Raw genomic sequence first — 22,380 nt, forward strand, 5'->3', positions numbered from 1 at the left:
CGTCTCCTCACAGTCCACTCTGTACCCCTCTCCCCAGCTCTCCTCACACTGGGCTCTGGAATCCAGACTTTTTTCATGAATTCCTGTCCTCATCTTCAGCCAGGGAGAGTCGCCACACACGGGATAAGCATCTAGAGCCCTCTGTTAGGACCAAGCTGGTCACACTTCAACCCAGTACTCTCTATCATTTGCTGGCAGATGCCCAAAGCCATATCTAGGAGACAGGCCTTTCTATGTTGCAGAGCAGTGTGGCCACACCTCGCTCCATCCAGCCCAGAACCCAGCTTCCCCAATGGCTGCCCCCCTCAAGCCTCCCTACCCACCCCCCTTTTTCTTCGAATCCCCGAAGGGGTTGCTTTCTGTATGATCTAGTTCTGTTGGGGATAGTGTCCCTTCCTCCCGTGGGCACTGTGGCACCCCCACAGTGTGGCACCCCCACAGGAGAGGCCTTATTTTCAGGACCCCTGTATCTTGTAGCGTGGCTCTGTGGTTAGCATCCCACACCTCTAATAGACCCAACAGCCTAGAAAGGATGGCTGTGAGTCTCCTCTCCAGGCCTGGGAACCAGCCTGGCACCTAATAAAAGGAGCTGGGTCCTCATAGGGAGTACCCATGAATTCGTGACCCACCCATGCACCTCACACCCTGAGTCAGGAGGCGTGTGGCTTTGTAGGTGGCTGGTCTCACCCTGTACTCGGGGCCGAGATGAGCCCGTGTTCTGTGTACCCACTGCCTGCCAGCGTCTACCTCGTCATGTTGCTCAGAGCACCCTAGATACCCTGATGCCCCCCTGCAGAGCTATCCCCGGGGTGAGCTCCCCCCACCCCCCACTGCTCCTCACATTGGTGGGAGGTGGAATGGCCTGGGGTCTGGTTCCCTGGAGCCAAGGCTGAGCCTTATCATTTGTTCCCACCCCACAGTGACAGGAGAGTCCCCCCCCAGCCTCTCTAAGGAACTGAGCAGCACACTGGCAGGGGTCAGTGACGTTAGCTTTGACACGGACCATCAGTTCCCACTGGACGAACTGAAGATCGACCCTCTGACCCTGGATGGACTTCATATGTTGAATGACCCCGACATGGTCCTAGCTGACCCTGCCACCGAGGACACCTTCCGAATGGACCGCCTGTGAGTGGCCATGCCTGCCACCCGCCGCTGGTCAGTCCCCGACGGCGCCGTTCCAAGCCTGGGCACGGCAGTGTTCCGTCCTCCTTTGCCCACGGCCAAGCTTGTGGTTCTGAGCTTGCAGTGCTGCCCAGCACCCCCTGCCAGCCGCTACCCTGGTTGTTCACCTCCCATGAAGCCTGGCACGAGGCCACTGTGTACCAGGCCGGCTATCTGTCCGTCCATTCGTCCACCTGGGGCCAGGCTGATCACAGAGGCCACGAGTGCCTGGCCCCCCTGGACTTTGCCCACGCTCGCTCCCTGGCCCCTCGCCGGGGATGTGAGAGCCCTCATCAGTGGTCCACTTCCAAGATACCAAGTGTCGCTCACTCCCAGATGCGCTGCAGGAGAGGGCCTGGGGCGTGAGCGTGGGAGCACCCCAGAGGCTGAGGTGCGCGTGCATCCGACTGTTCTCAGCTGTCACTGCCTTCCTTTATCCCTGCCCCTCCTACCGTCACCCCCAGCCCTGGTCAGGTCACGCATGCCCACCGTGCCCAGGCTAAGACAGCAGAGCAAAGGGACAGACCCGGAGCAGAATAAACACTATTTGGATGGCTGCCTTTTATATTCCTGAGCGCTCTCAGAGCGTGACAATCGACCTATGGCCGAATGTGGTGTGGACAGAGCCCAGGGAAGCAGCCGGTGCCCCCTCTCTCAAGCACCCTTGGCCCACTGCCAGGCAATGCCCAATATGGCGGTACAGGACAGATGGAGGGTCACAGGTCACCTGCCCGTTTTCCTCCTTCCCAGCCCCATGATTGGTCCCTACTATTACTTAGGATCTGGGGCTCGGGAAGCAGCAGCCCTGTGGGTTTGCTTTTCCTTGAGTTTGTATTGGCATTTGGTGGCTGACCCTCCCGCCTCTCTGGCCCGGAAGCATGTTAGCCCCAGTCCCACCTTGGCCTTTTTTTAAAGCTAACTGGAACTGTAGCCTGAAGCACTTACAAGCCGGGCTGCCTGGCTGCATGCCCAGACGTCACCCACCTGCACTTAGTCTCAGCTCCAAAGAGCTGTCTAGGCAAGGAGGAGACCGGGTGCAAGGTCCTGGTGACTGGACGTGTCTGGAAGAGCTGTAGAACTGACTTCTAGGAACAGGCCTTGGCTTTCAGTGGGGGCCTCTGGAGAACCCACTCCCTCTGAGCATCCCCAAGGTGCCAGCCAGGCCTCAGCAGGTGGCTGGTGGCCATGTCTCTATGCTAAGACTCCCTGTGGTGGGGCCGTGGACCTGGCTTGTCTTTTGTGGGCCACTTTCGGCCTGGAAGCTCTGATCCCCACCACCCTAAGCCACAGCTTGACACGGTCACATGCCTCGGTCTGCCAGGGCCGCACCTTTTGCTTGACTGTTTCTCAGTGATGTTGCCCGCTGCCTGTGCTGGGGGCTTGGGGAGTACGGGAACTCCGTGTCCCTCCCCAAGCCACAATGTGGCTGCCTGCATGAGAAAGCTGCTGCCCTTCCATCACCGGGCCCCTCTGTCCCCCTGGACTTGGGGATATAGCATTGATCTGTCTAGGTCTCAGGCCTTTCTGTCACTGTGGTGTGGGCTTGGAGGGAATAGTACGGACATCACCACCACCATCATCATCATCATTAGGAAACATGCATGGTAGTACACATCTGTCACCCCAGCACCTGAGAGGTGGAGGCTTGCCTGGGCTACATGAGACCCTGTCTAAAAAAACCAAAACAGAAGTACACATGCTTGGAGTCTGATTCTCTCCAAGTTGTAGAAGCCTGAACAGCTGGCCTTAGCAAGACAGAGAACCTGCTTCTCAGGCAAGGCCCCTGCTTCCAGTAACTGGTCACTGGCCTTCCAAGTTTTCAGTGAGCTGGGGCAGAAGGGACATGGCCCCATGACCCTCCCAAGCTTGTGGCCCAGTTTTCAATGCCCTGCAGGAGGGCATGTAGCTGTTTTGATGTGACTCAGTTCATTGCCAAGTTCCATGATGAGGTGATGGGGCCCCTGCCACAGCATCCCAGGCAGGTGTGGGGATCTCACTAGTCCTCATAGGCCAGCCAGGGGCCAGGGGTCAGGTGCTGGGGGGTGATCTTTGTTTTCTAGATGTCAGTCACCTGCCTAGTATTTCCAAGACATCCCAAGATGACAGCTCAAGGCCATGGGGACCCCCGGCTGGTGACACGCACATACTATGACCCATTAGGCTGTGCTGGGAGCAACCACCCTGGAGTCCCTGCAACATGTACATAGACCCTCTGCCCACATCCATGCTTTCTGAGGACAGGTTTGGACGACTGACCCTTGAGAGGTCAGATTTGTGAGCCAAGCCTGGCCCTTCTCCCCTAACCCATGTGCCGCTGTCCTTGGCCGGGCCTCAGTCTTGCGGCTTTCTGACCCATTTTCCCGGTTCAGAAACGAGCGGGGCATCTTGATAGCCCTGTGCGCAGATGTCTGTTTACCTTGCCCTTTTAAGCCCCCTGGGGCAGTGGTTACCCACCCAAAGGCCTCCAGACTGAGGATGCAGCTGGACCCAGCCCCTCTCTGTGTCCTAAGAAATGGCCCTGTCGTGTTTCTTTGCAGCTGTCCGGTGGCTGTTCCGTGCCGGGGAGGATTCTAAAGTTGATTGCATACTTAGCCTAACTTCAGCTCTTTGGAAGACTCTTACACAGGGGGGCCCCCTAGCGAGACCCACATGCCACCACACAGCGTGCAGGGATGGCTGGCAGCTGTCACACTAAGCCTGGCGTCAGAATCACAGCCCTGGCACTCAGGACAAGAACAGGCGAAGGTGTGGGGTGGGCACCCTGTGCCGGCGCTGGCCACTGTCCTTGTCACAGTGGGCTTGGAGTTGGTTCACTGCATCCTGAGTTTTCCACTTTCCCTAAGATTTCCGTGCCCAGTAGAGCCGCAGGTGGAGGGGCTGGTGGGATCAGGTCCTGATGGAGCCATGTGGCATGGCATGGGGTCAGGCCAGTGGTGTGGTTGTGCCCTAGGCCTGGCTCTTGTCCCTTGAGGTGTCCAGGTGAGGACACCATGGTGCAGAGTCTACCCTGTGTGGTCTTGATTGCTGGAGGGAGATGTAGTCTTTCACAGACCCCAAGGCCTGCCCAAGTGTGGTGGTACCTGTCCTTTTTATACCCCTTTCTCCTTGGCTCCTGGGGTCCCCACTTCCTTCAGGGATCTCCTGGTGGGTGACTTGGAGACCCTGATCATTCCTGTCTCAGGCATTGCCCTCAGTGTGGCACAAATGCTCACCACCCCATTGGTCACAGCCACATCTCCCCATCAGGGCAGAAGATGGAGGGACCTGTACCCTCTCAAGCCTGGGTGCTGGGGTACTCTCAAGGGCAAGGGGTCCCCTGAACCTCAGTTTCCCTTCCATTGCTTTCTCAACCTTGCTGGGCTCAGGGGCCCAAACCTTCTGGGCAGGGTGCGGACAATGCCAGGGCCCCATGATGGTACCAGCTGCACCTTCTGCACACAGCCTTTCCCTGGGGCTCCAGAGTCTCAGCGTGACCGTGGTCCAGCCTAATCCACCCCCGCTGGCTGAACAGTTCTGATCACATGGGGGACGTGAGGACAAAGCTGTGACCTTAAGTCCAGAGGCCAGCTTTGGTCCTCAGGCCCCATCTCACCCCTTAGCAGGAAACAGAACGCCATGGGCTGGGCAGCCCCTCTGATATATGCAAATGGCTGGTCCCACATCCCTCCCTGTGCCAAGCTGGCTCTGCCCCCAGCATGTGCACTCCGCTGCTGTGGATGTCCGTGGACTGTTCACGTGGACTGTTCACGTGGACTCCGCAGTTGGGGGTCAGGTTGCTCAGGGCACGCACGGCCGCCCGCCCCACCTTCTGGCGCAGACGCTTCTTTGTATTTTTGCGCCCTTTGTAATGAAATGTAATAAACCCAATGTTTTCGTCTGGGTCTCTTCCTCTTTTCCTCTCCCATCCTGGATACCTTGTTCTCCTGTGTCTCTGCCCCATAAAGGCCTGAGCCCCTTTTCAGTGACTGTGGGGTTCCTCAAACTTGGGGTTCCCATCTGATCATACCCTGGACTCTTCCAGGGGTATCAGCATCTGTAGTGAGTCGCATGCCCCTGCTATCTGGATGACTGCAGTACAGAGCCGGGCCTCCTGGAGGGCCATTCACACAGGCCCCTGCAGCAGAGACCAGAGCCAGCCAGTCCCCCACATTCATACTTTATTAGCCTTTCCTCTCCAGGCCAGACACCCCTCCAGAGGGATGCCAGACCCAGACACCTGTAGCTCAGGCTTCCACAGCCCATCAGTCAGCAGTGCCACACTTGAGGTCCCTAGGCCCTCCGCAGCCGGTGACTCTCATAGTCCTCAGGGATTGTGTCTGCAGATTAGGAGGCAACAGGTGAGGATGCCTTCTAGAGCCTTCCAGGTCCTGCCCACTGCCCCCTACCTCGCTCACCATTACAGCGGTAGCGCAGGTTAGCCCAGATGATGTTCTCTTGGGAGAAGCAGAAGACGCCCAGGCGGCCACCACGCATGGCCGTGTCCAGCACCACATTGCTGTCAGCCACTAGCTCAGGACCCTCGTAGAACCGTACCCTGCAAGTGGGACCAGTGAGGTGGGGTCCCCATGCTCAGCCCCCTTCATCGCTGGTTCACACTTGAGATAGGGGCTAGTGTCACAGCAGGGGCAGGGGAACCTGCCTCAGATTCCCTCTGTGAGAATGTGTCAGATGCCCTGTACAAAGGTGCTGGAGTCCTGTCAGTTCTAATCAGGACCATCTGCCCAGAGGCCCATGCTGTACTGTAAACGCAGCCGCAGCAATGCAGGGCATCCCCACCTGATGTAGCCAACTTGAGGCCGGTGCTGCAGGAACCAGCGGTAGGATGTCTTATCCTTCCAGCCCACGTTGCGAGGATCCTTCCACAGCAGCCGCACTTGGGACGCCGTGTCCCCCGTGTGCCACAGTGCATTTCGGAGCTGTTCCCCGGGACCCGTGGAAGACTTGACAGCCTGCCGCAGGCCAGGGGAGCAAGAGGATCAGAGCCCTGTCTAATGGAGCAGGTGGGGGTTATGGGTGGTGGAATATACAGAAGGTCCTTGTGGGAGGGCAGGCCAAGTGAGGACTCCTGGGTGGCCACCACGGGTAGTGGAGTCTGGAGTCCTTGGACATGCGCAGGGCCACCTTAGGGGATCTACTGGGTCTGGTGGCTTGTAGGCTGCAGGTGCCTGCAGGGATAAGCTGGGATCTAGAGAACCTGCGGCCCGTTGCAGGTGTCTGTAGGAGGATATGCAGTGGCCAGGGGAATTTAGGGCTTGTGACCGGTTTGGGAGCTGAACGGGATGTGAGGTGGTCCTAAGGGAGTACCTTTTCTTCCTTCCTTTCTTTCTCTTTTTTTTTTTTTTTTTTTTTTTGAGACAGGGTCTATCTTTAAACTCTGTGTATGCATGTTTCTGCATGCGTGTGCATGTGTTTGCACTTGGAAGTGAAGGCTGGAAGTTGCTGTCAGATTCATCCTCAATAGTTTACCACCTTGTTCTATAAGGCAGGGTCTATCGATGAAGCCTGGGGCTCCCCAGTGTGGCTGGTCTCACCAGCCAGCTTGCTCGGGCTGCCTTAGGGCTCCTGTCTCTACCTTTCAAGGCTGGAATTACAGGGGGCCGCCATGCAGACCCAGCATTTACGTGGGTTCTGGGGGATCCGAACTCCATTCCCCATGCTTGTGCGACAAGTACTTCAACGAGGAGGCATCTTCCCCAGTCTTCCCAGGGGAGTATTTATGGGCTGGTGGGAAGATTTGAGCCCGTGGCAATGGTTGGGGGTGCGTGTGGGTGATGGGGATGGGTGAGGGAGAATGAGGCTGGTAACAACAATGTTGGAAGGCTATGACGGCTTTGGTGGTGACGTTGGGAGAGCATAGTGTAGAGCACGGGGACCAGAGGGCACAGCCTAGCACCTTGAGCTGGATCCCCGGCTCAGCCACCGCCCGGAAGGGGTTGGCCTGCCAGTAGGTCTGCTCCATCTGTTTCCACATGACCACGTAGAAACTCGAGCTGTCTTGGTAGCCGAAGATGAAGCCAGCGTAGTCATCATCAGTGGCCGTGTTCACGTGGAACGTGCCCTCGAAGTCTACGCCATTGAAGGCCGTGTAACCTGTAGAAGGGGAGAGAGGAATGGGGCCTCCCCCTGCTTGCTCTGGACATCCCGAACCAGACCCAGTCCCTCCAGAGGCTGTTCGCTACCAACCCCACTCCCTAAATAAGGCCACACTCCCAACATACCATTGGCCACATCCTAAAACACACCCAAATCCCACTAGCTCTCAAGGGCCACGCCCCCAAGGTCCTACCCAGAGCCACAGCCCCACCCTCCTCGGGTCCAGACCAACCACCCCCTGCCCCTCCACGGCCACACACACCTATGGCCTCCACACCAGCAACCTGCCATTTGTCCTCACCTCTCCGTCTCCCCTCTTCTCCACCCTTCCCGAAACTAGGCTGGCAGGTCCTGCTCTGTAGCCGCGCCCCGTAGCCCCTCCTCGCCCTGCCCCGGCTCACCCACAGCTAGGCCGGGGTCGCTGTTCATGGTCTGCACGATCTCCATTCCCTGGGGAGGTCGGAGGAACAAGGAAGGGTCTCAGGCCGGCCGAGGGCACCTGGGCCCCCTTAAACGGCCACCCGGTCCTGGCCGCACCTGATTGAGCACCACCCAGTTGGGATCGATCTGCGCATCACCCTCGGGGTCCAGCACGACCGTCTGGAAAGCCCTGAAGTCGGTGAGAGTGACCTCGGCGTTCTCGGGGCACACGTCGATCTTGTCTACGACCTTGTCAGCGTCAAAGTCGCCCTGACACGCATCACCCACGCCATCCCCTGAAAGGAGGTGGGACACGCGGCCACTGTGGGCTCAGCTCAGGCTCCTCCCAAGAGCCTATGCCAGCTGCTGGCCACGCCCACCCCAGACCGCACACCAGCCAATAACCACGCCCTCACCACCCTTACCGTCTTTGTCCTCCTGGCCCGAGTTGGGCACCAGGCGGCAGTTGTCCCGGTTGTCGGGGACGCCGTCATTGTCGTCGTCGTCATCACAGGCATCGCCCTTGCCATCGTGGTCCGAGTCCTGCTGGGCGCTGTTGGGCACTGTGGGGCAGTTGTCCCGGGAGTCCTGGTGTCCGTCCCCGTCCCTAGAGTGACGAGGTGGGACGGTGGGACTCTGGGAGAGGGTGTCATGCACCACTCAGCCGCCTCCGTCTCAAGGGCTCCTTACTGGTCTTGGTCGCTATCACAGGCATCGCCCACAAAGTCGTGATCCACATCCCTCTGGAATGGGGTCAGGGGTCACAGTCAAGGCTGAGGACTCAGACGCTGTCCCCACCCCCAAGTTCACAGCCAGGTCCTCCCCCCAAGAACTTCCACCTCCAGGTTGCCCTTGGCAGGATCCACCGTGGCCCCCAACCTGTGGCTCCCACAGGAAATGGCCCACCTGATCCGGGTTTTCCTTCTGGGGACAGTTGTCACAGGCATCCCCGACACCGTCCCCATCGCTGTCACTCTGGTCCGAGTTGGGCACCCTGGGACAGTTGTCAGCTACATTTCTTATTCCTGGGTCCAAAGAAGGGTCAGGCTAGGATGGTGTCGGAACAACACACATCAGGCCAAGAGGCTGGCCTGAGTTTGACCCCTGGGCCCCACGTGGCGAGAGAGAACGCACTCCTGCAAAGCAGGTTGCCCTCTGACCTCCGCATGTGTGCCATGGCACTCGCGCGCACACATGCATGCACACAGAACAGATAAATTAAAATGTAGTAAAAGTGCCGTTCGCTTTGGCACTCTCAAGCTCCAGGCCAGCCTGGTCTAGGTAGTGAGTTCTAGGACAGCCAGGGGTACACAGCGAGACTCCGTCTCAAGGCCGTTCCCCGCCGTGAAGCCAGCCGAGGATACTAAACTGGGCTCCTGAGAAGCCAACGCATCTCCCTGGAAGTGGACGGGGAGCTCTTTCCATCGCCCCGCCCTCCTCCCTCCCAGCCCTCAGCTGGACCGGTCACCACCCATCTTCCAAGCCTTCAAGCACCTCCACTGGGAGATGGACCCCACTTCCACTCCCCAGCCACGCTCACGGTCGCCATCAATGTCCTCATCGCAGGCATCGCCCCGGCCATCCCGGTCTGTATCTTTCTGGTCATCGTTCTTCTGGGACCGGCAGTTGTCACAGGCGTCTCCCCACTTATCGCTGTCTGAGTTGCGCTGGTCTGGGTTTCGAACCAGCGGGCAGTTGTCCTAGAAGACAGGGCAGGTGAAGCCAGGTCAGGATGTGGGGTTCAGATCGCTTCCCAGTTGGCTGGCAGAGTAAAGGCTGATAGCTTTTGTTCAATTTCCCCAGAGCCTACACAGTGTAAGGAGACAACCGATTCCTGCAAGCAGCCGTTTGACCCACACACACAGTGTCACACTGGCGAGAGCACACGCACGCGGGCGCGCACACACACTCACATACACACACAAATAAATAGATACATAAATAAATGTAATAAATTAAAAAAAAAACACTTCCCAGACCTGTGCATCTCCAAGGAGGTCCCGCCCCTCCACCAGAAGCTGGACAACCAGCTAGACCTTGGAGATCAAGCCGCCACCAAGCCCCACCCATGAACCCTCCCATTGCCTTACTTGCTCGTTGGGGATTCCATCTCCGTCCGCGTCTGGGTCGCAAGCATCTCCGATGCCGTCGCGGTCCACGTCCTCCTGCCCCGAGTTGGGCACCGTCACGCAGTTATCCTGGGGAGCAGGCACGCGGGGTGAGGGGCGTGTCTATCTGGCCCCACCACGCCCTCCAGGTCACACCCTGCCAGCCAGTCACACCCACCTTGCGGCACTGGCGCTCTGAGCAGCGCAGCTTCTCGTCTGGGAAACCGTCTAGGTCTGTGTCGCGGCCGCATAGGAGCCCGTTGCCGGCCCAGCCGACTGCACACTGCGCAGGGGAGGCGGTATTAATGTCCACGCACGCCCGAGCCCCGGGACCCCTCCTCCACGACCCCTGCGCCCGCACTCACCACGCACGACCTCGAGCCGTCGCGCTCCAGGACGCAGTCCGCTTTCTCATGGCACGGGCTGGGTGACCCGTCCGGGCAGAAGCGCTGCCCTCGCCGCTGGCAGCCTGACGTCTGGTCACCCACGAAGCCGGGCTGGCAGGGGCCGCACTGGAAGGATCCCTGTGCGCAGGCGCGGTCCGTCAACGGGGCACCCACCCGCGCCCCACCGGCCCCCTTCTCACCGTCCCTGCCTTTCTTACCCGGGTGTTGACGCACAAGGAATTTGGAACGCAATTGTGCTGCCCGGTCTCACACTCGTTAATATCCGTGCAAGCCTGGCGGACGGAGACACGGTCAGACAACACGTTTCACCTGGACGACGTCTCTTTGCAACCTGAGTCTCCACCCTGACGTCATGACCGAGTTTTCTGGACAAAATGCTTTCCATTCCCTCCTGACATACACGTCAGGTTTATGTCCCCCTTACCTGTTTGTTGGTCTTGGCGAAGGCCAGCCCCACGCCCTCGTGGGTGGGGCCGCTGTACCCAGGCGGACAGGCTTCGCAGCGAAAGCCGGGGCTGGTATTGACGCACCGCACGCGCGGGAAACAGGGGTGAGCGTTGCACTGTGAGGAAGGAGCACATAAGATTAGGGGCCCCAAGCTGGACCTCAAGAGCCACACCTTGGGGCTTCCCGGATTTGGACATGGGTTTGTTTTATTGGAGACAGCGTCTCACTGTATAGTTCTGGCTGCCCTGGAACACACCATGTAGACCAGGCTGGCCTTGAACTCAAAGAGATCGGCCTGCCTCTGCCTCCTGGGAGCTGGGAGCTAAAGGCGTGCATCACCAGAACAGAATGGTTCACAGCCAGGGCCATCAGCCAGCTCTTGGCAGTAGCGTGTCACACGGGATGGAGATCCCAAGGGTCGCAGGTGACTTTGCCTTGATGGACATGGGGTTGTGACCCCTTAGGGGTGAGGAAATGAACTTGGGGGACGGGCATCCCCAGCCGAGGGAGGAAGTGGCCGACGGGACGTGCAGGCGCGGCGGCGAGGAGGGCGGCTTTCCAAAGCAGAGGACTGATCGGGCCCCAGTGGTGAGGAAGATGGCTGGGGAGAGCCACCCCCAGTGTCCAAAGGGTCGTCCGGGTGGGCGTCAGTAGGAGCAGAAGGCGTGGTCAGGGGGGGCGTCTGGGACAGTGGTGGAGCTGGCCTGGGTGGGGCTCCCCCGGTAAATGTGAGATCTTCTGGATTTGCGCCTCCGGTTAGGGGCTGGAGGGCACCCTCGGTGGATAAGGCGGTCGTCGGGAAGGAGGGAGTTTGTGGTGGGGTTTGCCCGGGTAGCGTCAGGACGGCGGGGGTGTGGGTAGCCCGCGCACCTCATTAACGTCGGTGCAGTGCGAGCCGTTGCCGGTGTAGCCAGGAGGGCAGGAGCCGCAGCGCGCGCCGTTCCTCGTCTCCGTGCAGACCACGCCGGGGAAGCAGGAGCCTGGTGCGCAGAGCGGCACTGGCCGCACGCTCAGGCCGGGAGTGCGAGCGGGTTGCATCCCTTTAGAAACCAAGCAATTAGCCCGTGGTCGGGGGAGGAGCCTCACTGAACCACACCCAGGGGAGGAGCCTTCCGACCGCGCCCACAAGGACACTGGCTTGCCCCGCCCAGGGTGGAGGCGTTCATGACCACGCCCCTCGAGAGCGCTCTTTTTAGTGCACTGGGGCGGGGCATGGTCGCGCGTGCGCCCTGCCGCTGCGCGGGCCTCTAGCTCCACGCTGTCCAGGGTCTGCTCGCATCTCCCGGGCCTTCTCTCCGGCGTCCAGTCCGCTCCGTCGCCGTTCACTCCCGCCCGCCAGCCTTCTTCCCCAGCCCTTTTCTCCTTTTCGCTCTGTTTTCCCACCCCTCTCCGGCCCTCGGGTCCCGGCTGTGCTCACCGCACGCGTCACACTCCATCACCGTATTCTTCAGGAATGTGATCTCCTTGACCTGCGGGACAGGAGGTCAGCCGCACTCTTCCCTGTGCGCCTCCTCGCGGTCCCCCTCCTCCTCCCACGACCCTCCCCTTGGGAAGCCGGTGCCCACAACTACCCCTTTTCCATCTCCCCGGCTCAGACCCTGCGCGTCCGGTCCCCGCGCTCTGTCCCGCGCCCTGTTTGTACTCTGTCTACCTTGCCCGCTCTGTTGTCGCGCTGTCTCTCGGTCCCGCACTGTCTCCTCCCTGCTCCCTTACCTGCTGTCGCAACAGCTCCCTCACGTCCTGCAGCGCCGCGTTGGTCTCCTGGAGTTCTCGCAGCATCTGTGGGGCCAGGTCTCCACCTACGTCGGCAGGGGCCACTGATGGGGCGGCCCAACCACCCCATCACCCTTCGCCAACCATCACCCATCACTACCTCCGGGGCTCTCCAAGCCCACCCCGCTGCTCCAGCTCCACCCGCCGCCTGATTTCTCAGCCCAGTGCATCTGTGGAGAACGGACCCCAAGCTCCGAGGAGCGGGAATCGGGAGCCTAGAGGGAACCGAGAGGCCTCCTGCCCGCCCACGTCCCCTACTAAGCGGCTTTACCCAGCGGGATCTGGCCCTGTCCGGCCGCGCGCATGGCAGCCAGGGCGAGCACTAGAACGCAAGCGGCGAGGCCCATGGCGGCGGAGCTGCGGCTGCTGTCTGCGCCCTCGAGCCCGCGCCCTATTTATTCCCGCGCCCGGCGGGGACAGCCCCCGCGGCCCTGCCCAGAGCCCGCCACAAGGTAAACAGGCCGGGCTCTGCATTCAGGACCGCGCCCCACGGCCCCGCGGGATGACCGCGCTGATCAGGACAAGGTGGGGTCTGGGGAGAGAGAGAGGGGTGAGCCGCCGGGAGTCGAGTGGGGCTCCCCTCGCACCCCCGTTCACCACTGGGTGCCTGTAGCGGACCCTCGCGGATAACATTTGGAGAAACAAAGTCACAGGTGATCGAAAGGTCCGAACCCGTCCACTCTGGCTCCTACACTCTCTCCACATTTCAGAACCCCGCAAAGGTGCCAGTGGGCGTGGCTCCGCCCGGGTCAGCAGGTGCTGAGGGCATGGCGAAGCCCGGATCTGCTTGGGGGGGGGGGGGGGGGGGCGTGGCTCAGCTCGGGTCTGCAGGGGACTGTGAGGGTATAAAGTCCTGGATGCCAGCCCTAGCACCTCCAGAGAAACAATCCCCAGTAAACGGTGCCCGTGCCTCAGTTTCCCCCTTTGCACTGTCGAGGAAACTGGAGATGCTGGATATGGGGGAGGGGAAGGGACCTCTGCTTCCCTGGGTTTCTGTTCTCAGTGGGCTGCACCCAGCTTTGCTCCCCAGCTGCTGGGGAGACAGCCTGTCATAAAAATAAAAACGGCTGGGAACTGAAAAGTTTCCTTTTCTGTGCCAGCCACACACTGAGCTGTAAACTGCCTCAGTGTCCAGGAGCTTTAACCCTTTCTACCTGGCCTCCCAGGACTCACAGCTCACAGTCTGTTTCAGAGAAGCTGGGGTCCGAGGGAGGGGAACTGACCCACCTGGGGCCACTGTAAGCCAAGGCTGAATCCCAGGAAGAGCTGTTGTTCCAATACGAAATCATGGAGGGCTGCCTGGAGAAGGCGGCCCAGGGGACAAAGAGAATGAAAATGGCCTTAGATCAGTGGGGGAGAAACCTTGAGGTGGCTCCAGTGAGGGGGGCGTTGGAGGATGTGTGTCTAGATTTCTGGGTGTATACATGTGTTACACATGGGTGAAGTTCCCTGCTGGGTTGCTAGTGGGGACACAGGAAGACAACAGTCCCCACCCTGTCAGAGGCATTGGGGCTACAATGGGAGCCAAAGAAAAAAATGAACGTGGGCTGCTGGGTAGATGTCGCTAGGGTGTCAGATCGAGGAAAGGGCAGTGCCAATGTCTTGAGGCCCAAGTTGTCTCTGGAAGGCAATGAGGACGCACAGGGGGTGAGGGAGGCTGGAGGTGACCGTGTTCAGAGAAGCCGGATCCCCAAGCACACTCCTCCCTGCCCGCCTGCCCCACCTCCTGTTTTCCTTGGCTCCCAGCACACCTGGGGGCCGCTCCTGCTGAGCAGTGCTGGAATTCTCAAGAAACCACCAGTGCAGGGTAGACCTGTGGGCCTCCTGCCTCCGGCACAGCCGCACACGGCCCTGCAACGGGTGCCTGAGCAAGCCAGACACGGGGCTGGGGCTCAGGACCACGTGGCTTCGGCCACAGCCACGGCCAGAGCCAGGCCACAGCCAGGCCAGAGCCAGGCCCTTCGGGGAGAGCGTCAGGACTGAGGGAAGGGTAAGGGCTCCGAAGGCAGCCTGGGCTCACTCCTGCCTGCTGGCTTCCATCTGGCAGACACCCTCTCCCAGGCAGCTGGTCTAACCCTAACCACCCGGCTTCACTCTGTAGGTGTCTTCCTGGGCCCTTACACCTGCTGCGTATATCCCTCCTCCACCCTTCCAAGCACAGCAGTCACTGTTGGGATGGGAGAGACAGCCTGTGGGAATGCTTAGTGGGCTAGCTCCGGTATCAGCCTGGGTCTGTAACTTTGAGTTTACGCAGAGAATGTTTCAAACGGTTTTTGCTTTCGATATTTTGTTAGTTTAGTTGGTTTTGTATTCTTGAGACAGAGTCTCCTGTAGCCCAGGCTAGCCTCCAACTTACTATGTCCAGGGATGTCCTTGAACTTCTGGTCCTTCTGCTTCTACTTCCAAAGTGCTGGGATAGCCTGCAGGCTCTGCTGTACCCAGCCAGAGTATGAGTCTCTCCATATTTTCCTTTAAGGAGAGATAAGCCAGCTGATGCCCTACACCCAGAGTGGGGAGCTAGATACACCCCCCCACAATCCCCACTACCATCCCATACACACACACAAAAAAAAAAAACCCAACCAAACCCACAACCCTATACACACACATGCTCACACACGCAACCCCATATACACACAAACACACAAACCCCCCACAATCCCATATACACACACACACAAACCCCCCACAACCCAATACACACACACACACACACACACACACACGCAACCCCATATACACACAAACACAAACCCCCACAACCCCATACACACACAAACACAAACCCCCACAATCCCATATACACACAAACACAAACCCCCACAATCCCATATACACACACAACCCCCCCACAACCCCATACACACACACACACACACACACACACGCAACCCCATATACACACAAACACAACCCCCCCACAATCCCATATACACACACACACATACACACAACCCCCCCACAACCCCATACACACACACACACACACACACACACACACAACCACATATACACAAAACCCCAGGCCCACTCACGCACATGCACACGTATACACACACACACACAGCCCTTTCCTCATGAATCCAGACTCGGCTCTAGCCCCAGCCAGGCAATAGCTGTGATATTCTGGAACGCCTGAGTCCGGGCCAATCGGCCTTCCCGACATCCAGGCTGAGTGGTTCCAGGATCAGGGCCAGGTGGGGTTGCTGATGGAGCCCCAGGGGCCCTTTCTGATTGACGCCTGCTGGGCCAGGAGACGTGTGGCGCCGGCTGCCTGCCACCGCCCAAGGGGGAAGTATGTCGGCTGCCCAGCCACAGGTTGGGTCTGGGGAATCCATCAAGGCAACAACGGGGAGGGTCACTTGGCCGTTTCCACAGCCCGGCCAGATCTGTGCTCCATAAATAAGGAGCAGAGGTATGGGAGCTGGTGTCCCAGGCCTGTGACTGCCTAGGCCTTCAGCAGACTCCACCCCTTCGCCATCCTTGTCACCCCAGACTCCCCTCAGATTAAAGACAACACTAACTACAGTTTTACTGAGCAAGCCCAACATCCAGAAGTTGGCCACAAGGCTCAAGCACCATCAATATTGATCACACACACACACACACACACACACACACATACTTTTCAATCTGTTACACTATTTTGTGCACCATACTGTGTATGTAGAGGTCAGAGGGAAGCCAGTCAGAGTAGAACTCAGGTCACCAGGCAGGCACCTTCACCTTCTGAGCCATCTCACCAGCCCTTATCTGGATTTTGATTTTTTTTTTAAATGTTCTCTTTATGTACAAATCACACAGCATCACTACTTTTTTTTAATTTATTTATTTTTATTTTATGTGCATTGGTATTGTGCCATGGGTGTCATGTCCCCAGGAATTAGAGTTACAGACAGTTGTGAGCCGCCATGTGGGTGCCGGGAACTGAACCCAGGTCCTCTGGAAGAGCAGTCAGTGCTCTTAACTGCTGAGCCATCTCTCCAGCCCCAGATTTTGATTTTTTTGAGACAAGGTTTCCCTGTGTCGCTCTGGCTGTCCTGGAACTCGATCTGTAGCCCAGGCTGGCCATCGAACTCACAGAGTCCACCTGCCAATGCCGCCCAAGTTCAGGGACTAAAGGCGTGTGCCACCGACACCAGGGATTCTTTTTCTTTCTTACCATATTTCAAATTTTAGTCTACATTTTTACATGTCAAAAGAATTGATTCAAGAGGCTTGAACTTCACTAGGAACAGACTGGAATGTTCCAGAGACATTCGGTCAGAACCCAGGTCTGAGACTCCTGTTACAACCTCTTTGTGCGGCTTTCCGGGAGGGTGAGTGAAGCCTCCACTTAGTCCCCTCCCTCCCACAGCGAAGGAGCCTTTGGGTGGGAGTGAGGCCTCTCCCACCTCAGGCTCTGCCTCTTGCTAATGAGGATGAAGTACTGCCAGGAAGCCAGGGATCTGGGGGGCTTTCACCATGAGTGCCGCCTCAGCGTCTCAGGTCCATCTGCAGAACTACACACACATGTATACACACACACACACACACACACACACACACACACATATACAGACTGCACATGCACACACACACTCAACATTCACGTGTGCGCACAAATGAGTACATGAAAGAGCCCCACATTTTAGGATCAATGTGAGAATCAAACATTCATTCAGGTAGTTCTCTGTGTGTTTCACACTCATACAAACTTCACAGAGAAAAATATTAGAAAATAAATTGTATGGTCCAGAATGGTGGCACAGGTCTGTGATCCCCGTGCAGGGGAGGCTGAGGCAGGAGGATGCAGCTCCAGGCCAAACCAGCTACAGAGGGAGTCTCTGCCTCAGAAAACCAAACTGAGAAGGCTCAGGGCTCACAGTTACTGCAGAGCTCAGAAAGTACAAGGAGGAAGATCAGGAGTTCAAAACCATCCTGGGATATGTAAAGAGACCAGCCTGGGTTACAGATCGAGTTCCAGGACAGCCTTGGCTGCCAGAACTCTTATCTAAAAAAACTAAAATAGAGCTGAGGGGTGGTGCACCCCTTTAATCCCAGCACTGGGGAGGCAGAGGCAGCAGATCTCTGGGATTTTGAGGCCAGCCTGGTCTACAGAGCGAGTTCCTGGACAGCCAGGGCTACACAGAGAAACCCTGTCTAGCGGGGAGGGGGTGAAAAACTAAAATAAAAATTAAAATACAATTCTAATGGTTGGGGCTGTAGCTCAGTGGGTAGAGTGTTTGTGACTCAGTTGGTAGGGTGCTTGTGGCTCAGTTGGTAGAGTGCTTGTGGCTCAGTTGGTGGAGTGCTTGTGGCTCAGTTGATGGAGTGCTGGCCTAGCATGCACAAAGCCCTGGGCTCCATCCCCTGCACACATAAGCCAGGCGTGGTGGAGCATGCCTGCTCTCCCAGCACTGAGGAGGTGGAGGCAGGAGGATGGCACCTTCCAGGTGACCTGGGCTACACAGGGAAACTTGGTTTCAGAGCAGCAGCCAGGTGCAGTACACACCGTCACCGCAGCCCTTGGCAGGGAAGAAGGGAGGATCGGGAGCTTGAGGCCAAACAGCTCCCTGGGACTTGTCTCAGAGATGGTGTCACTCCTTGCCTCCTCCCCGTAGTCACTGGATGCTCAAAGAGCGAAGCTCCCCGGCCCATGCTACAGACACAGGCCACAGGAGAAGGTCTGCCGGGGTTTTTGCAGCAGACTGGGGCAGTGGGTGTGGAGTCGGAAGGGGGCCTGAGGGACTCAGTCCCCTGCTGCACATCACAGCCCGCCTGCACAGTGGGGCCCTTGTTCACCCGGTGATGAATGGAGCAGAGACTGCTGTGTTTACGCCCCGGGCAGTGGCCCAGGCCTGGGGAAGAGAAGCCGCCGTGGGGCTGGGCAGCAAGGTGTCAAATAAATGTCAGCTGGCAGAGCCGCTGTGAGGACGGCCCAGGGTGCGAGCGTGAGGCCGTGGACACGAGGGTTGTGGCCCGAGGACACTATGCAGGGCTGAGAAAGCCCAAACCCTCACAGGTGAGCAGGTACCCTGAGAGCCCCGAGCCAGGGCACTGCAGATGCCGAGGTCCTGTGGTGAGCCCGGTCCGTGTGTCTGAGGCAGATGAGTGGTTACCCATTTATGGAAGGATGACGGATGGGGCAGGGGAGGGGAGGGTGGTCACGGGAGCCAGGCTTGGGCTCCGAAGGCCTTCACAGCCTACACCCTGGCATCATCTGGTTGTGACTGTGGGCACAGTCACCTCCAAATGGCTTGTTCTCACTGCCCCTGTCATCTGGGGGCCTTCACTACGCCCTCGGCAAGGCCCAGCACAACTCTACATGTCACCAGGATCACGGTGGTCCCCGGAGGAGATGAAAGTGTGTGGTGTGGTGAGCGCATGGGTGGTGGGTAGAGCAGGGAGAAGTGTTGGGTTCAGAGCAGGGGTGTGGTGAGAGCAGGGGAGGGTTAGACACATGCCGTCACCCCTCACCTGGGCCAGCTTCATTGATGTGGCCTTTGGGGACTCAGTCATTTTAGCTAGTGATCCGGGCAGATACCAAACTGGGCTGGTTGCCTCTGCCTGTAGCTGGCCCTGTGGAAAGGTGACCGTCTCGGCCACAGGAAAGCTGCCACTGGGCACAGCCCCAGGTCTGGCCTTGGGCGCTGCCTTCTTGACCTGCACTGGGCACCAGGCGACCATAACGAGTATCAGGGGACATCCTGCCTGGAGCCGCCTCAGCATGTTGTGTCCAAAACGCCTGGCGGTCAGCAGAGGTGCCAGGGACTGGTGTCCATGCCCTCCTCACGCCGTCACAGCCTCCAGCAGTGTTCAAGAGATGCTCATCTCCCTCACCCGGAGCTCCCAGAGGCTGAAATGGGTATGTGAAGCCTCATCAGGTCACAGGGAATATCAAGATTGTGCCAGTCACGATGCCCCAGGGCCCAGGGTGGCAGTATGCAAATGAAGCCAAGAGAGGACAAGACATTTGTCTGGGGCAGAGCAGAGAGATGAGCTTGATTATGAGTTCCATATAATTTCGTTATTATTTTAAAAACTATAGTGCATTCAACTTCAAAATTTACTGTGAGGGCTGGAGAGATGGCTCAGAGGTTAAGAGCACCGACTGCTCTTCCAGAGGTCCTGAGTTCAATTCCCAGCACCCACATGGTAGCTCAACCATCTATAATGAGATCTGGTGCCCTCTTCTGTGTACATAATAAATAAATAAGTCTTAGAAAAAATGTACTGTGTTGTGCTGGGGCCAGCCTACACCGCATGGTGAGATCCTGGGTAAACATACAGCTTGCCCTTACAGAGCCCCAAGGTGTTGTGCCTGAAGCTTGGTTCTAAGCCGCTGGCCCTCCTCACCACTGCCCTCCCACCCCCAGAGCCTAGGAACATCTCCACGGTTAGTCTACACTCAGGCAGGCCTGTTTTCCTTGGTTGGGTGCTGGGTCTGGCCCTCCTCAACCCCCACCCCTGACAGAGCCTAGGAATGTCTCCACTCGGACAGGCCTGTTTTTCTTGGTTGGGTGCTGGGGTTGGTACCTCAGTGTGCGACAGCGTAGCCTAGCAACAGGGCGTTTCTAACCTTTGCTGTCTTAACTATCCTGCCCCCTTATGCTCACAGGGCTGCTGCCAGCACCACACAGCCGCCTGACCTTCCTGGCCCGGCCCACCTTACCACATGGCCCCGGGGGCTCAGCCAGTGCCACATCTGGATTTTGGACTTGATCCTGGCGTCCAGCCACAGCACACAGATCCAGGATGAGGAAAACACAAGCCTCTTCCCTTCGGCACTAAGGTCAGAGGTCAGCTTGGCAAGCCTCTGTCACCTCGCCACAGCGGACACCATCCTGGTCCAGCCACAGCAGCTGTTCTTCATCCGTGAGGCTCGCTGGGCCATCCAGGGCTGGGTCGACTCAGCTCAGACCTGCAGCTCAGACAGGCATGTGGCTCAGCCCGGGGGTGCTGCGTTCAGGGGCCCTCAGCGTTCCCTCCCCCAGTATGTTCTTTTCAACCGAGAACCCTGACACCCTCAGTGCTGGCCCCAAGATCCAGGAGGTGCCTGAGACACCTTCCCTTTTGTTCTCCCCACGGCCCCACCCTGGTCCCAGCTGGAAGATGAGAGACCATAACCCCAGGACCTGGGAGGAAAACACAGGAAGATGGCCAGGGTTCAAGACCAGAAAAAGATAAATTAGGCCATGTTTCTCCCCTGTTCACACATCCCCCTCACTGCCGTACCTCCTGTAAGGCCTCCTGTGAGCTGATCTCTGCCCACTGCCCACTGGCACTTCCTGACCCCAGGGCCTTTGCACAAGCTGCCATCTCTTTCTAGAAAGTTCTTCCTCCCTGCTTCCATGGTTCCTTCTGCTGAATAGGTCTTGACTTAGATGTAGTTTAGATGGTGCTAACCTAACGGAGCAGGGAGGGCTGTGACAGTGTCTTCTCAGGGGCCACAACAACACTCCAGGATCATAACCCAGAATTCACCACCAGTCAACCAGACTGGTTAGAGTCGTGATGGGGTGGGGGTGCCCAGGCAGCTACCGGAGTGTGGTCATGAGGAACAGCAAGAGTCGGACCACAGGCCGTGCTGAGTGTGGGTCCAGTGTGGGGAGACATGGAGGCGAGAGAGAAGGCAGAGTTTCTGGACTGGGTGAGATCGGGAGCTGAGAAGGTGGAGTCAGCTTTTTCTCCGGGCAATAGGGATCGATGGAAGAGTGTGTGAAGACATGGAGACATGGAGCTCCAGGCTCCATGACGTGCTTGGTAGAAACACCTTGATGCAGTTTTATATGAATTCCTGTGGCGAGGTGTCAAGGCTGCCCGCCATCCCCACATCACAGACATCAGGGAGGTCTGTCTGTCCCTCTACCAGACAATGGGCAGACAGCCACTGTCCTGGGAATCTCAGGGCCTCCTGGCGGGGCTGCGGGGTGCCCCCGGGTCCCACCCCTACTGGTCCCCAAGGACGTAAAAGAGTTCTCTCCTTGTTACTTTGGAATTTTCCTCCAGGTTCTGCCAGAGCCTTCAGGAACATATTAAAGGAAAATGTTGCCAGTCTAAGCAGGGTGATTTTATGGCCGTCAGGGGCCCAGAGTCAGACCAGAGAGTGGAAAGGCCTGGTCACACTGCAGCCTTCCCTGCCAAACACTGGGACCTGACCCGCCCTCAAAGCCTGTCTTTCTAATCCCATCCAATCCACCCCTAAGTTCCCCTGACTGGGAAGCAGCCGAGAGAAACAGACAAGCAGCTGATGCATATGGAATTGTTTATTCATTCAACAAACACTGGTCCAGCTCCTATTGCTGATATATCTTGTGTGCTGTCCCAGTAGGAAGCCTGGCATTGGTCGTCTTCCATCCTAGCACTTGGGAGGTAGAGGCAAGAGGATCTGGGAGTTCAAAGGTCATTTCAGCTACATAGTAAACATGCAGCCAGCCCCTGTCACAAAAAGCAGCAAGACACACGCAGCCCACAGCCATCTCCACTCAAACTGGCAGCAGTGATGGCCGCCTCAGACTGACAGAGACATGGTCTTTAATCTCCTTCCCTTTCACTGTCTATGGTGAAATCCGTCTAAAGATTCCTCCCAGCGGTGGCTTGGAGGAGAAGGAGCCCAGGGCATGCCTTCCTTCTGTACCCTGGCCACCCTGAAAGGCAGCCTTGAGCCTCTGTGGAAAGTGGGGCTTTGAGGCTAAGCCCAAAGCCAGCTCCTGACACCCCAGCACGTCTCCAATAAAGCCACAATGGCTTTTTAAGTGCAGCTGGCCCCCGGCTGCGGAGCCCACCATCATGTTCAAAGCCTCTCAGAGCAGTTCTTAAACCCCTCCGGCAGCTGGGTGTGACCCGGCTGACAACAGGCTGCTTTGAGCAAGGAGAGCCACAGCCAGCTGCTATTTCTAGGACAGGAGAGTCTCCAAGGCACATCCTGGCCGCACTCAGTGAGGGCGCCTCCCTCCGCCAGGATGCAGAGGTTCTTTTTTTTTTTT

The 22,380-nt window shown here is 58.0% G+C and overlaps 2 protein-coding genes across 4 annotated transcripts in view; one reads left to right on the forward strand and one right to left on the reverse strand.

Moving 5' to 3' along the window:
- The window catches only part of Crtc1 (CREB regulated transcription coactivator 1), a 60,260-nt gene extending 55,219 nt beyond the window's left edge, over positions 1 to 5,041 (forward strand). For all 3 annotated transcript variants that reach the window (XM_052752648.1, XM_052752649.1, XM_052752651.1), the window contains one exon: positions 921 to 5,041. In XM_052752648.1, the coding sequence (XP_052608608.1) occupies positions 921 to 1,132 (212 nt within the window). In that variant the 3' untranslated portion in view covers positions 1,133 to 5,041. The remainder of the gene's footprint in view (positions 1 to 920) is intronic.
- Positions 1,971 to 13,194, reverse strand: Comp (cartilage oligomeric matrix protein). Its single transcript, XM_052752647.1, has 19 exons — positions 12,684 to 13,194; positions 12,353 to 12,438; positions 12,057 to 12,108; positions 11,510 to 11,679; positions 10,617 to 10,754; positions 10,390 to 10,464; positions 10,151 to 10,309; positions 9,964 to 10,068; positions 9,768 to 9,875; positions 9,218 to 9,377; positions 8,584 to 8,702; positions 8,368 to 8,420; positions 8,103 to 8,284; positions 7,795 to 7,973; positions 7,659 to 7,707; positions 7,058 to 7,254; positions 5,941 to 6,113; positions 5,559 to 5,698; positions 1,971 to 5,480 (listed from the first exon to the last, which is right to left on the reverse strand). The coding sequence occupies exons 1-19, from the start codon at positions 12,757 to 12,759 to the stop codon at positions 5,434 to 5,436; spliced, it is 2,268 nt and encodes a 755-aa protein (XP_052608607.1). The 5' UTR covers positions 12,760 to 13,194; the 3' UTR covers positions 1,971 to 5,433.
- Positions 13,195 to 22,380: the final 9,186 nt, after the last annotated feature.

This window comes from Peromyscus californicus, unplaced genomic scaffold, assembly GCF_007827085.1.
Source record: "Peromyscus californicus insignis strain IS unplaced genomic scaffold, ASM782708v3 Scaffold_23__1_contigs__length_62951481, whole genome shotgun sequence".
Lineage (NCBI taxonomy): Eukaryota > Metazoa > Chordata > Mammalia > Rodentia > Cricetidae > Peromyscus > Peromyscus californicus.